This window comes from Wyeomyia smithii, chromosome 1, assembly GCF_029784165.1.
Source record: "Wyeomyia smithii strain HCP4-BCI-WySm-NY-G18 chromosome 1, ASM2978416v1, whole genome shotgun sequence".
Taxonomy (NCBI): Eukaryota; Metazoa; Arthropoda; class Insecta; order Diptera; family Culicidae; genus Wyeomyia; species Wyeomyia smithii.
In genome coordinates this window covers 134,496,148-134,511,713 of record NC_073694.1, presented here as the reverse complement: position 1 = coordinate 134,511,713, position 15,566 = coordinate 134,496,148, and the positions used below count along the sequence as shown (strand labels likewise).

The following is a 15,566-nucleotide window of genomic DNA, read 5'->3' as shown; positions in this document are numbered from 1 at the left end:
TTGTTTCCATTATTCGGAATGTCAGAAAAATCCATTGCGGACTCGTCACCTTCTGAACAAGATGAGAGGTCCGGTGGAAGAGGCAATCCACCAACCGCCATAGCGGTTGTGAACTATATGCCGCTAATAGCTAATATATGAAATATATGAAAATATTTATATATTCAAAACTAAAAAGAATGGCTATATATAATAAAAGAGAGGAAATGCGAAATCAAAATATTTGAATTATATATATGTATATACGAGAATAAAGAAGGCAAAAAAGTAAAGGTTTTGTCACTTATCTTTAAATGTATGAGAATCAGCAGCACTGCCTGCGCTGTCTCCTCAACTGCAGAGCGGCGATGCCGTCCGCTTTCCCCCCGTCGGGGTTCCACAGCACACGCGCCAACTAACCACTACCACCAACTAACCACTACCACCAATAACGACGCGTATTTGCACGCCACACAACACCAACGCTAGAAGAAGCGAGATATTAATTTCGGTAATCCACAGAGCACTCAAGAAAAACGACTTTCCTGCTCGGCTGCCGAAAAGACTATATGTCAAAATGTTTTGTCGGGACGAGCAAATAGAACCTAATTGTTAACCAAGGCACACCAACTGGCTTAGGGATCATTCAAATAATACATAACGCTCTAGGGGGTGGGGGGGTATTCAGCGGAGCGTTATATTGCATGCGGCAAACATGTAAAATTGCGTTACATGGGGGTGGGGGGGTATTGAAAATTGCCAGATTCCGCGTTATGTAATATTTGAATGGTTCCTTAGCTTGATTCTCGAGACACAGCGACGAGGCAGTTCTCTGTGCTGTGCGGTTAGTGTGAGACATATTGATTTTTTTAGTTTGAGTCACAAAATACTTACAAAAAACATCTTTGGCAAAGCATTCGGATTTAAATTAATTATATGTGTTTTATTAGTTTTTAGACAACGGAAATTTTATTATTTTCTACATAGACTTGAAATTAAAATGTGTGGTTTTTTGGATTTCTACCAGACGTCGCTTTTCAAGTAAATAAATGATGGTTCGTGTATCGGCTTATCGCTTGAATCGGCTTTTTGTGCTTGAATCGGCGTTTTGTGCGTAGCTTGATGGAAACCTGCATCTTATTTTACTTTCAATCATTTGCAGCAGGGATACCAGATGTGTCGATTCAGCAGCAAAGCGTAGACTTTTAAAATCTCTATCTGTTGTACTACAAATATTAACAATTTTCTCAGATTTCATCCGTGTCCGCTTATATTTGTGCTATCTTTTAAAAATGTAGGTATGTTTTTTGAGACTTTTGACCAAGCGAGCTCTACTCTTTCATTTCAAATAGATTTTTTTCTGCAAGATTTTCTCGGTTATCGAGCTGTTGCAGAGATTTTAAATTTGTCTGGCATCTCATATGTCAGCATTGTTTCAATCGTAAACGTCAAAACGTCAGCATTGGAGGGACCGTAAATTATTGTTAATTCTTTAATTCGCAGTGATTTCTGTTTGTAGACCGTACAAAGTTTGATAACTACAACTAAATCTAGTTTAAGAAAATACTTGATCAAGTTTTGGTCTGACTGAAAAATAAATTAATTCATCAGTATGGGAGTACCAGCATTTTTTCGCTGGTTGTCACGAAAATATCCTTCAGTCATTGTTGAATGTGTGGAGCAAAAGGTAAAAATTGACTTCATATTTGCAAAAGTTACAGTCACATTACATGTGCAACGATGAAACGTAAATTCGTTATTGACTTACGAACGGGTGTTGGTTGTTTTTGATATATATATATATATAAGGCAAAATATACAGTACTGTTTTTTACAACTCTAACCTCCAAAAGAATCTTGCTTGTGCTAATGATGCATTCCCCGTGTTTTGATCGCTATTATTCTTTTTCATTATCATCATAGGGCACGGATGATGAAGGTAACGTTTTTTACGATGATATGTCTAAACCGAACCCGAATAAGGTTGAGTTTGATAATCTTTATCTGGATATGAACGGAATTATTCATCCGTGTACACACCCGGAGGATAAACCAGCTCCAAAGGATGAGGATGAAATGATGGTGGCTATTTTTGAGTGCATTGACCGTTTAATGAATATTGTTCGACCAAGAAAGTTGCTGTATATGGCCATTGATGGCGTTGCTCCGCGAGCCAAAATGAATCAGCAGCGCTCTCGGCGTTTTCGCGCGTCTAAGGACACTGCAGAAAAAACGGCGGAAATGGCCAAAATACGCAGTGAGTTGGCTGCTAAAGGATGCATTTTGCCACCCGAAAAAGAAAAAGGAGCACATTTTGATTCTAACTGCATTACTCCCGGCACACCATTTATGGATAGACTGAGTAAATGTTTGCAGTACTACATACACGACCGGATGAACAACAATATCGGTTGGAAGGGGCTTAAGGTGATCTTGTCGGATGCAAATGTTCCAGGAGAAGGAGAACATAAAATTATGGATTACATTCGGAAACAACGGGCCCAGCCAGATCACGATCCTAACACTCATCACGTGCTCTGTGGAGCAGATGCCGATTTAATCATGTTGGGACTGGCCACTCACGAAACGCATTTTACAATTATTAGAGAAGAGTTTGTGCCATTCAAGGAACGTCCTTGTGATATTTGCCAGCAAATGGGACACGAGATGAAGGACTGTACTGGTCTGCAATCGGAGCGCGATTTGAATCGAACGCCACCTCCTCCAGGCAAAGAGACGTTATTTATTTTTGTCAGATTGAATGTTCTTAAGGAATACCTTCAGAAGGAACTGGATATGCCGAATCTTCCGTTCCCATACGACTTTGAGCGTGTCATAGACGACTGGGTATTTATGTGTTTCTTTGTTGGAAACGATTTTCTGCCGCATTTGCCCAGCCTGGAAATCCGCGAGAACGCAATTGATCGCTTGGTTACTCTCTATAAAAAATGTGTTTATAAAACGAAAGGATACCTGACAGATTCAGGTACTGTTACGTTGGATAGGGTAGAACTTATTATGACTGATTTGGGATACGCTGAAGATGAAATTTTTCGCAACCGAAAGGTTTCCGAGGATCGTTTCAAGGAGCGTAACAAACGCATGAAAATGCAGAAAGAACGTGAGCAGCGACCCAATTTTAACCAAATTAACAACTCTCAATTTTCTCCCACTCCATTGGGAAGAGGCATTACACCTCAAGCAATTGTAAATCCCCGTCAGGAAGCTGCACATTTTCGTATGCTTGGGTCTAATCGGCAACAGCAAAATAATTTCACAGATGATCAAAACCGCCGTGGTCAAAAACGTAAAGCTGAAGAACCTGTTACCCATGCAACTGGAACTGCTGAAGAAGAGGAGACTCCCGATGAAGTACGGCTTTGGGAGGACGGTTTCAAAGATCGTTATTACGAGTCTAAATTCGATGTAATGCCCAACAACATCAAATTTCGCCAAACTGTTGCTTGGGAATACGTCCGTGGATTGTGTTGGGTACTCAAGTACTACTACCAAGGCTGTGCGAGTTGGGAATGGTATTTTCCCTATCACTATGCTCCGTTTGCCTCTGATTTTAAAGGGCTTGTTAACGTCAACACACATTTCGATATAGGAACCCCGTTTAAACCATTGCAGCAGTTGATGGGAGTTTTTCCTGCCGCAAGTAGGAGTCACGTACCAGCCCCATTTGCCGAACTGATGGTTGATCCGAAGTCGCCTATTATTGATTTCTATCCTATAGATTTCCATATTGATCTGAATGGAAAGAAAATGGCATGGCAGGGTGTGGCATTATTGCCCTTCGTCGATGAAAAAAGGTTATTCAAAGCTACGGATCCAAGAGTACCATTATTGACATTAGAGGAGCGTAAGTAACGAATCTTTACTAAAAATTATCTATTAATAATCTATCCATAACTGATTTGGTATTAACAAATCAAAGTGCTTCGTAACCCATGCTGATTCTGATTCTGATCATCTTCCTATTGCGTTTTCCATATCCCGTGAAACTGTTTCAAATCCCACTAGGTCTCTGGTTATTTATCACGGGATCAATTAGGATAGATATCGTGCCACGATCGAAGCAAGCTTGAATAATGATATTTTTTTACAAAATAGTGCTGACATTGACGGAGCATTAGATGATTTGTGCAGTTTAATTCTAAATGCCCAGAACTTATCAGTTCCTAAGGCACGAGTTATTACACCAATTATTGACAATGAACTTCAACTCCTTATACGTTTGAAGAACATGCGGAGACGTCAATACCAGAGATCTCAAGATCCTGTTTTTAAATATATTTTTTAAGATTTACAAAAGGACATCTAACATAGATTCACTCTCTTGCGAAATGAAAATTTTATGAGAGAAGATGAACATCTAAAACCATATTCCAAACTTTTCTGTAAGCTCTCGAAGGTTCTTGAGAAACCTTCGAAGCTCATTCCAGTCCTCGAAGATGATGACCGTATTTTTCTTACGAATGTACTCAAAAACTAGCTCAGCAGTTCGAGAGTGTTCATAATTTCATTTTAACGTAATGAGTCCTATTGAAAATGAAGTATCACAAAAGTATTATCAGATCACCACTCGAAAATTGCTTTTTAAGAGGTACTGGAAACAAACTTGAATGGAATAGGAGCTATTATCAAGTACTTTAAAAACACGAAAGCGCCAGAAGATAATGGGATTTTTTATATCCTCATCAAAAGACTTTCCGAAAGCTCTTTAAATTTCTTCATGAGAGTTTATAACAGATGCTTTGAGTTAGCATGTTTTCCCACAAAAAATCACAGGCGAGTTGTGTGTCCGAATTGTAATACGCACATTTAATACGACATCATTCAGCAGGAACGGAACAAAGGCTACGGTTGTGCAGAACGCGAATGACGGCGCGATGCGATTCGCCTCGCCGTGGTGAACTGTACAGCTCTATTTACGGCGAAGTAGAGCTCTACATTTCAACACGGCAAGACGAATCGCATCGCGCCGTCATTCGCGTTCTGCATAACCGTAGCCAAACACTGAGCGGCGCGCACACGTAATAACAGTCAGAGTATGCATGTAGATGAAGATAATCAACTTTGGATTATAGTGCAAAACGAGAAAATATCAACTCTTCAAATATTCATTTGTTGTCCTTATAAGGACAGTTGTTCTGATGAAATGTTTATCACATCATTGTTATGCCCCGAGCCACACGGACAACAGTGGGAAGCTAAAACTAAAACTAGACACAACCAGCAGATCGATAGCCAGCATTCATAAAAAGGTTGTGTGTTGCCAAAATATGGCAGAGCTTTTCACTGGAGGAAGTGCCGGCTGATGTACCTGCTACTGATGCTGCCCGCTACCATGCGAAGGTAGCTTTTTGCCAGAGGAAGGGCCACTTCTCCAGCTGGCCCTGCCATTAGGCGTCGTACACAAATTACGTAACCTAGATTTCAGACCCCTCCCCCTGCCTTTGTAACGATAAGTAACGTTCGATATGACTCCCCCCTAAAATTACGTAACGCTGGGCAACCTGTCCCCCCACCAAATTTGCAATTTTGAGCAAACATCACAGTTACGTAACGATCTCAACTACCCCCCTCCACGCTATGTGACAATAAGTAACGCAGAGTTAACCCCCCCCCCCCCCCTTCATGCGTTACGTAATTTGTGCACGACGCCTTACGGTTGCTGTTGCCACACAAAGGCAACTTGTTTTTGATGGAGTAGGTGCCGCTGCACCTACCGCAGCTGATGATACTGCCCCTGTCGCTGCCGATATCTGCTGCAGCTATCAATGTTACTGCTACTCGCTACCTCTGCTGCTAAGTGAAGACTATCTCGGTCCGTGTCAAAAACTACTATGCCTGGTTTAGGCAGATGCAGGCTCCTATACTGCCGTGAGATGACAAAGTGACGTAAGTGCCACTTTCTTGAATATGAGTTTTTCATGCCAATTTGTGCATTATTCGAAGACCTATCTTTTGGTATCTTCCTTTTTGTTGTTACTTATTCGTACGTAACATAAAATTTAAAAAAAAAACAAAGTGACGTTGGCACACATTTCCATACAAAAGTGACGAAGAACTCTTTCGTTTTTGGGCCGTACTGAAAAACTGATCACTTGGATCTACGTCACAATGTCATCTCACGGCAGTATATAGGTCAAATAATTCATTCCCAATTTACTAGGTCTATAACTCTGTCGACCGTGCTTGGGGAAGCAATTGTATAATGACCAATCAGAGGACTTAACTAATTAAATGGTAAATCTGATAGTTTGCCTGTTAGAGCTGGAGTACCTCAAGGAAGCTTATTTTGGGCCCAATCTTATATAATATTTTTATTTCTCCTAATATTTTTATAATCTCTGTTATGAGACGATACAAGCATTTTCGTGAAAGAAAAAAGTATTCGTGTCATTGCAGTCGACTACAAAAAGTCTAGCTATAATTTCATTGTACATGCAGAAATGGAAGATTTCTCCAAATGCTTTAAAACACAAATAATTGTTTTTCCCCCATCAACCAAAGCTTTTATTTCTCAAATCCACCAAAAACCACGTTGTTAAGATGAACGGTACAATCTTAAATTGGTCTGATCAGTTTGAATACCTAGGGCTAATTGATTATAAGAATCTTACTTATAAGGAGCACATTGAGAAAATCCGAACAAAGTGCAGTAAAAATATAAAATGTTTATATCCTTTGATGCAGAGAAATTTTAGAGTTTGTCTCAAAAATAACAGTTTACAAACAAATACATACAAAATAGACCCGCGACGTTATTTACAGTCCCCATCTGGACAGGTTGTTGTACAACCATGAAAAGATGCTTCAATAGATTCAGAATAATCTTTCAAAAATGACATTAAGGCGTCCTCCCAGGTTTAGCACGAATGAACTATATAGGCTTACTAATGTGGAAACATTAGAAAATATGTCAAACCAAATTATCAATAAGTTCCGAGAAAAATCGTTGCAATCTTCAATTACAACGATTAGCTCACTTTACCGATAGCAAGTTAGGTGTAAATTCAGGTTTAAGTTTTATTTTAATTCATTTATGCTTGACAAGTGGGTTTACAATATTTCTACAATTATATTCACCTAAATGCGATTGCAATTAATAATCAATTAATATAATAAATTTTGAGGGTGTTGCTATGTCTCCTTTTGTGGCAAAAACACACAACATAAATTTTGAATAAATATTAGTAAATACTTAATTCATTGTAAAATATACCCCTTAATAAAAAAAACTGTTTAATGTACAGGACAATTGGGTTGTTTAGCTATTAACGGGTTTTGGATTTTCATATATCAGCTAAATGAGAGTAATTTTCTGAGCAAAACGTGATTTTTTGAAACTTTATATCATTGTCCTTCGATTTCTAAATGAAGGATAAAAATCGCTCTTAAATCGCTACAATGACAGTTGGTAGGTATATGGGCGAACTGTCATTGTAGCGATTTCGAGCAGATATCGAGCAGTTTCAATTCGTGATTTAAAAAATGAAGGACAGCGATAGAAAATTTTTGAAAATCACGTTATGCTTAGAAAATGTAGCTCTTTCAGATGATATAAAAACTGAATATCTAAACAACCCGATTGCGGTGCCATCACTGCGATCCTTCTTACACTAACAGTCTCACCCGAGCCGAGACTCGAACCTACGGCGACTGGCTTGTTAGGCCAGCATCGTGCCTCGAGACTAACTGGAAGGGTTACAAAAAATACACACAATAAAAAAAAAACAATTTTTTTGACCTAAACAAAAAAAAATCTTAAACATTAAATTACTGTATACAATTTTTTGTGTTGGTGAGACCAACATGGTTAATGTCTCTTGTAGGTTCGAAGTAGGGGTTTATGTTTAGACCCTCCTGTAAACACCATGACATGGTGGTATTCAGAGCCGTTTGCATTCGGTTCGACAGAGTTGCGTCATCTTTACCTCTGACGATGAGGACGATGTCATCGGCGTATCCAATGACCTCGTAACCAAACTGTGAAAGCTTGTTGAGAAGTGCGTCGACAACTAGTGACCATAACAAGGGCGAGAGAACTCCTCCTTGCGGGCATCCCTTGATCACTGACATTGTTACAGACGAATCTCCCAAGGTTGCTGTGATCACTCTGCTAGAGAGCATTGCGTGTATCCAGCTCCTTGAAGTGTGGTCGATTCCCTTATGAGAAAGAGCCGTATCAATTGATGCAAAGGACGTGTTATCGAAGGCCCCTTCAATATCAAGAAAGGCACATAGCGCCGTCTCCTGATAACTCAGGGACTTTTCAATCAACGTCACTAAGCTGTGAAGAGCAGTTTCTGTCGACTTGCCGCTTTGATAGGCATGTTGGTTCCTATTCAGCGGGGAGTCTTTAAGAAACTCATCACGGATATATTTATCCATTATTTTCTCCATCAACTTGAGAAGTGATGAAGTCAGACTTATGGGTCTGAAAGTTTTAGGTAGAGTTTTGTCCTTTCTTCCAGCTTTGGGGATAAACACTACCTTCACCTTCAGCCAGTTATCCGGAATATGGCCCAGGATAAAGCTGGCTCTGAAGAGGTTTATTAGTTCGGACATGATAACTGTGGCCGATTTTTGTAGAAAGATGGGTAGTATGCCGTCTGGACCTGGAGACTTCATAGGGTCGAATGAGCTTAGAGCCCAACCTATTGAAGCTTCCGTGAACAGTCGACGGGCCAGCAGGATGGACTCCCAAGACGCCATATGTCTCGAATTGTCCTGCCGCGACCCATCACTATTCAGTTCTTCGGTCTCTGTCGATCCACGAAAGTGGGTGTTCATAAGAACCTCCAGCGTTTCCTTGGTAGTGACAGTGAGGCATCCATCCTCTTTTCTCACTTGTCCCAAACCGTTAGTATGGTCTTTGGACATCGCCTTTTAGAGCCGCGTAGCTTCCGGCAGAGTTTGGATTCTTTCACAGAAACTAACTCTGGATTTCCGTTAAGCCTTGCGTAGCTCGGCGTTGTACTTAGTGAGGGACGCCCTGTAGTCGTCCCAGTTAGACGTGACTTTTGCCCTGTTGAACAACCGCATAGTTTCCCGACGAAGGTCACTAAGTTGATCATTCCACCAGGGTACGTCACGGCATACTGACCGCTGTGTTAGTGGACAGTTAGCGTCGAAAGCATCCATGATTCTGTTTTGTAGATCATTTGCTGCCAAATTCAGGTCAACTGAATTTCGAATGATGCTGTAACTGAAAGTTCGTGAATCGATCAGGTGTTCCTTAAAGGATTCCCAATCTGTATTCTTAGGATTTCTGAACAGCTCTCTTTTCAGAGGGTTAGCCTCTATATTAGAAACAATGTGTCTGTGGTCCGACAAACTAGTTTCATCGGAGACATGCCAGTTTTTTAACCTTTCAGAAATAGAGGCGCTACACAGAGTGAGATCAAGGACCTCCTGTCTGATAGCGTTGATAAACGTGGGGTTATTCACTACATTACATACATTGACATCGTTAGAAGTAAGGTATTCAAGTAGGTACTCACCCCTAGTGTTGGTGTCCGAGCTGCCCCAGATCGTGTGGTGAGCGTTGGCATCGCAGCCGATCAGAAACGGCTTGTTGATGGCCTTGCAGTACCGCACGAGCACAGCAACTTCGGGTGGCGGTATATCACCTTGGTCGCCCGGGAAGTAGGCCGACGCGACAACCATTTCCTGCTTTCCTCTGGTTGTCGGTACTTCAACCGTAACGGCAACGATGCGCGTTGGATAAATTCTGTAATAGGTAAAAATTTTAGTTCTCTATTTAGCAGAATTGCAGTCCTTGGTTTGGACTGCGTGTCACAGTAGATTAACCTATCGTTAGGAGCATTAAGTCCGAGAACTTTGGATTCGTTGATCCACGGCTCCTGGATGAATGCAGCCGCTAGCTGCTCTTTGGCGAATCTCCTGCAAAGAACACCCGAGGCGCCTTTTGCGTGATGGAGATTCGCTTGCACGCAGCGAAGGCTGCTCACTTTGCAGTGAAGTTGCCGTCTTTGTCCGGATCGGAAGATGATCCTGGTATTGGCTGACGGCTGCCAACAGCGGTTTGGCTGGTTGATGGAAGTTGCTCTTCCTCACTGTTCGGCTTCGGTTGCAGAAGTCGATTGGCATCAGAAGGTCGTCGCCCACACTGTGGCGGTTTTTGACTCCGGGGAGTGCGACTGTTCGGTGGTTGTTGCTTCACACTCTTGCGAGTCTTCGACGGAACTGTCCGAGCAGCTGCGGGGTTGCGTTGTTTGGGTGGTGACAGGGCACTCACGGGGGAGCATCCTGCGCGTACCTTGTCAACCGCAGGGTTGCGTTTGGGTGGTTGTGGGGCACTCCCGGAGGAGTTTCCCACGCGAACCTTTAGCCCATTCGCAGGATCGCTTTGCCTGGGTGGTGGCAGAGTACTCCCGGAGGAGTTACCCGCACGTACCTTCCCTGACATTGCGACGGAGTCTTTCCTGCCTACGACGTTCGGCCTTCCGCTTACCTTTTGGATGCGTGCTTTGCCGAAACCGTAGTGCAGTTCATTATTTGTTCTCTCAACGAGTTTGGCCGATTCTTCGTCAATATCCAGAACTAGTTCGACCAAGGTCTTTACCAATTTGCGGTTACAGACTCGCCACATTTTGGTAGAGAGATGATCGTTCTGATTCTGGAGTGAACGAAGAATCTTCTCGTCCGGAGAATTCGCACTGTCCGCGAAGTAACCGACATACCGTCTGGCCTTCGGCAGATCCTTCATGTGGTATACACGAAGTTGTGCTCCCTCCCATGGTACGAGAGAAGGTACCTCCCTTTCCAACCCCTGCACTGTGTCGTTGTCGGCACAGGCAAGTTGCAGGAAGTCATTTTTTAGATGGCAACCGTTAAATTTGGGATTGGTGGTTGGATTTTCCTGGTCCGCAATGTGATCGAGGATATCGTCCGGAGGTCCGTTGTGAGTAGGGAGCTGGGGTGGGTAGCAGAAGTAACCGCAAGGCTTATAGCTCCCACCATGTCCCTATATGTGGCCGTCGGGAGCGGCTTCGAACCCGATGGTCCCAAACCAGTGCCGTTCCGCAGTTTTTTAGGCTGTGGACACTTAGTACTGGTGTTTGGGGACACCAAGTCGTCCGACCGCTGTCGCTTGACGGCGACTTGGTTCGTTGATCGTCGTAGACCGAATTCAATTCGGTTTGTTGCGAAAGCTCAAAAACTAGCTCTGGAATTAAAATCTTTGTGGTTTCCTGCGAATTAATCAGTATTTCTTCAATGATCATTGTTGAAAATTACATTTTTTGAGCTTTTATCAAACTTTATTCACATCTCCGAATTCAACGTAATTAACACTAAGATTACTTTGAGTAAATTCAATACTTTTAATTTGGAAACTTGTTTGATCAAATTTGATTGAGTTTTGACTGAGTTAGAAAATTTTTTCGAAAATATGAAAAATAGCACCGAGCATGCAAAGGTTTACTTTGACAGGTATGTGAATCATGCAAAAGTTGCGTTTAAGTACACATTTACATTGCCGTGTGTTCTAAGAGCAAAATCTTTTGATTAGTATTTTTTATCACGAATTTTCAGGTGATCAATTTAAACCCACTGATCAATTTCACCCCATCCCACGGTACCAGAAACGGAAACAAGCAGCCAACGTATTATATATGATATATCTTATTCACCGAAAACCACTCGAACAACGCCAACACACATACTATCGAACAATTGAACCAAGCAATCGAACGAAGAAAAAAGAAAAAACAGCATCGATAACATCAGATTTGCACACAAAAGCAAACGTCCATCACGAATAAAACTTCGAACTGATTTTTCAGTACTAAGGAAAAAATATACTTAGCTTATTAACAGAAATATGCATTAAGGAAATTCCATGATCTCAATAATCCGGCAAAAGATTTATCCTGCTTTGTCTGTGTCCAGTGAGCACTGTTCTCCTCTGACAGTTATTTTCCCGTTTGGTTTTAAGCCGGTCAAACTAAAACGAAGCCTTTTTTTTTTCTCCACAAAACGCACATTCGAGAATAATCAGGGCCAATTAACGTATTTAAAACCAATTTTTCATGTTTATTTCACTGTTTTCACACGCAATAATTCAGAAAACTTAGCGATTAGAAACGCGTTGCATGCTACTCCCAGGAATCATCAATGACCAGAGAAATAAAAATGACCACAACAAACTTTGTTTCTCTATTTTAAGATCTTGATTAATCACAACTCCGGGCAGGAATAAACTTAACAATCCACCAATGAAAAATGCATTTATACCACTTTTTTCTCAACAATTTAAATATCCAAACTGACAGAAAAAAACCGTCCGTTCGCGTTCATGGTTTACTCCGATCCTTTATTAGCTGTGTGTGCGATTTTCATTCTAAAGCATAGTTTACAGTTCCAAGCGAAGTGAAAAATTTGGCAAGTAAAAAAGCGTAAATTTTCGCTAGCGAAATCTGTCGTGAAAATTCGTTTGTGGAACACGCAGGTATTTCACCAGCCTGCAATTTACAGTTTAAGTGAAGCGAAATTCACGAGTCTACACTACGAGCGAAGTGAAAATCGACTGCAACTGACAGAATATAAACGCACTTGAAATCAAGTTTTCGCTTGCTGCTGCTTTTTTCACTAGCGTTTGCATGCGTGAAAAAAGTAAACCCAAGTGAAAAAGATGAGATCCACAACCTTCGATTTCGCTGGATCGAATTTGTTAACAGTTCCAAGCGAAGTGAAGTTTTTGCAGGTTGCATTTTTCACGGGCGTGAAAAAAAGAACCTTTTGTATGAGGTTTTCACTTCGCTTGGAACTCTAAATAGGGCTTAAAAAGAGAAAAAGACCATTAAATCGGAACTTTGATGGCTTTCAGGAATCCGTAGTCGAGCTGCATATACGGTAAGTCTCGCCTACCCAGAATATCACGCACCGGGACGTTGGACTGTATTCTTCGGGCCCTAAGGGAGTCTAAAAGTTGGGATCTGGCGCCACAGTACTCAGTGCATACCCAAACAATATGCTGAATGTCATAGTATCCCTGTCCACAAACACAAAGATTGCTAATCGTGAGCCCAATACGCAAGAGATGCGGGCTTGAGCCCATAGTGATTGGACATAAGCCTAGACATCACACGAATGAAGTCTCGACCTACATCTAACCGCCCGAACCACGGTTTCGTCAATACCAGAGGGATGATAGAGTGTAGCCATCGCCCCAATTCCCCTTTGTCTCAAGAGGCCTGCCAGCTAAGGAGTGTCTTCTGACGAGAAATTCCAAAAAATTTATTGTAACCAATGGGTCTTTCGTAAATATCACCGTTTATTGAGCCCAGTTATAATTATTATTATTATTTATTTTCTGTTCATCCGACTTGTAGTCTTAATGAAGTAATACTAAAATATATCTGTATATGTGGCTCGGAAAAGCCGCCTTGAAGCGCGCGAGAGGTAATTTCAAACCGACGTAAGAACCCAGCATCTTTTTAAAACAAATACATAGCACTATTACCAATTCAAGCAAAAACATCGTACAATAGGGCAACACTAACAATATAAAATAGTAGATTAACATTAGAAATTAAAATTATTGTTAAAATTATTATTTTTTTGAACGGAAACTGTCCTCAATTGGAGATTAAGTAATATATTGACACCAAAATAGTTCTTTAATGCCGGATTCGTTCTCGCGGTGGGACTACACCAAAATTACATCCCACTTGCTGTCATAGAAAAGTTTTTTTAATTGATCCTTCCGGTTAATTGATTTTTCCGGTCACACTAATTCAATGTATTCGATCTTTTCGAGAATCAATTAAATTTGTTACGGAATTCTTCGCATCAGTTGGTTTCAAAAAACCGATGCTTTTACTGCAACAGTTAGGTTTAGTATCAAAGAATATTGTGTAAAAATTCCAAGACCTAACTTGAAGTGGTTTTGGAGATTCAAATCCGAGGAACAGTTTCACAAATTGGCATGTTCGATTACAAAAAAAAATTACTTTTGCTATTTATACATTTCTTTTTTCGACTCTAAGCAAAGTCATGCTATTTTTAATTTTAATTTAAGGAGTAAATGTAGTAATGAAAATAGAAAATTAAACTAACTGAAAATATGATTGTAGAAACTACGAAAAATATAGTTCAGCAGGTGGGACTCGAACCCACAACTTCCCATCTCCGGTCAGATGTGTTCCCGTTACACCACCGCAGAACGTTAAAGTCGTAGTTCTAGAATCGAGTTTTGTATCGCTTATCCAATTCTCGCACTTCGTACATTTACTCAGTAGAGACTATTATTTATAGCTGGCTATTGTTTCAACACCCTCAGTGGAAGTTGGAATGACTTCTCAGTGTAAGAGATAGAAACGTGCCAGTAAATTGCCATCTCTACCAGCAGCAACATCGACTTGCGTCACAAACATTTTTACTCTTCTTTTTTCGACTCTAAGCAAAGTCATGCTATTTTTAATTTTAATTTAAGGAGTAAATGTAGTAATGAAGATAGAAAATTAAACTAACTGAAAATATGATTGTAGAAACTACGAAAAATATAGTTCAGCAGGTGGGACTCGAACCCACAACTTCCAATCTCCGGTCAGATGTGTTCCCGTTACACCACCGCAGAACGTTAAAGTCGTAGTTCTAGAATCGAGTTTTGTATCGCTTATCCAATTCTCGCACTTCGTACATTTACTCAGTAGAGACTATTATTTATAGCTGGCTCAACACCCTCAGTGGAAGTTGGAATGACTTCTCAGTGTGAGAGATAGAAACGTGCCAGTAAGTTGCCATCTCTACCAGCAGCAAACATCGACTTGCGTCACAAACATTTTTACTTTTCTTTTTTCGACTCTAAGCAAAGTCATGCTATTTTTAATTTTAATTTAAGAAGTAAATGTAGTAATGAAGATAGAAAATTAAACTAACTGAAAATATGATTGTAGAAACTACGAAAAATATAGTTCAGCAGGTGGGACTCAAACCCACAACTTCCAATCTCCGGTCAAATGTGTTCCCGTTACACCACCGCAGAACGTTAAAGTCGTAGTTCTAGAATCGAGTTTTGTATCGCTTATCCAATTTTTTTATTATTTATTTTTTTTTGCGTTTTCTTTCATTAGCAGAGGTACGTTTCCATTTTTAAAGTTAATTTTAAATTATTCAAGTTTACACACTTATTCTCGTTTTAATTGTTCAGTAATTTTTGATACGGTCATGATCAGTAAATTTGAAAAAATACTGATCATTTTGTAATTTCCTCAAAAATAACTGATGTCGGTTAAAGTTTTTACCGAATTACCGCTATACAAAAGGCACTTGATGAGCTCAGCAAAAAACATTGCTGACCTTTTCTGTAAACTAAAGTATGTTCTGCACTTTCATAAAGTTCAGTAAATATTTGACGATCTGTCGGCACCTATCTAGGTGTTGCTGAAAACCCTTCAATTGATTTACTGAACTCTTGATGTTTGTTACTATACTGTTCGGCAATTTTTCTGCATCTGTCAAAATCCAAAGTCCGTCATTTTGCAAATATTCAAAGAGTTTCGAAGTTGAGTTTTTAAATTGTTTCGCGTGTGATTTTCAAAAAAAAA

The 15,566-nt window shown here is 40.4% G+C and overlaps 1 protein-coding gene across 1 annotated transcript in view; it reads left to right on the top strand.

The window, feature by feature from the left end:
- The first annotated feature begins 1,404 nt into the window (after window positions 1–1,404).
- LOC129721574 (5'-3' exoribonuclease 2 homolog) overlaps window positions 1,405–15,566 on the top strand; it is a 44,045-nt gene continuing 29,883 nt past the window's right edge. Inside the window, exons 1-2 of the mRNA XM_055674310.1 lie at window positions 1,405–1,666; window positions 1,903–3,844. Coding sequence (XP_055530285.1) covers window positions 1,592–1,666; window positions 1,903–3,844 — 2,017 coding nt within the window. The 5' untranslated portion in view covers window positions 1,405–1,591. The remainder of the gene's footprint in view (window positions 1,667–1,902; window positions 3,845–15,566) is intronic.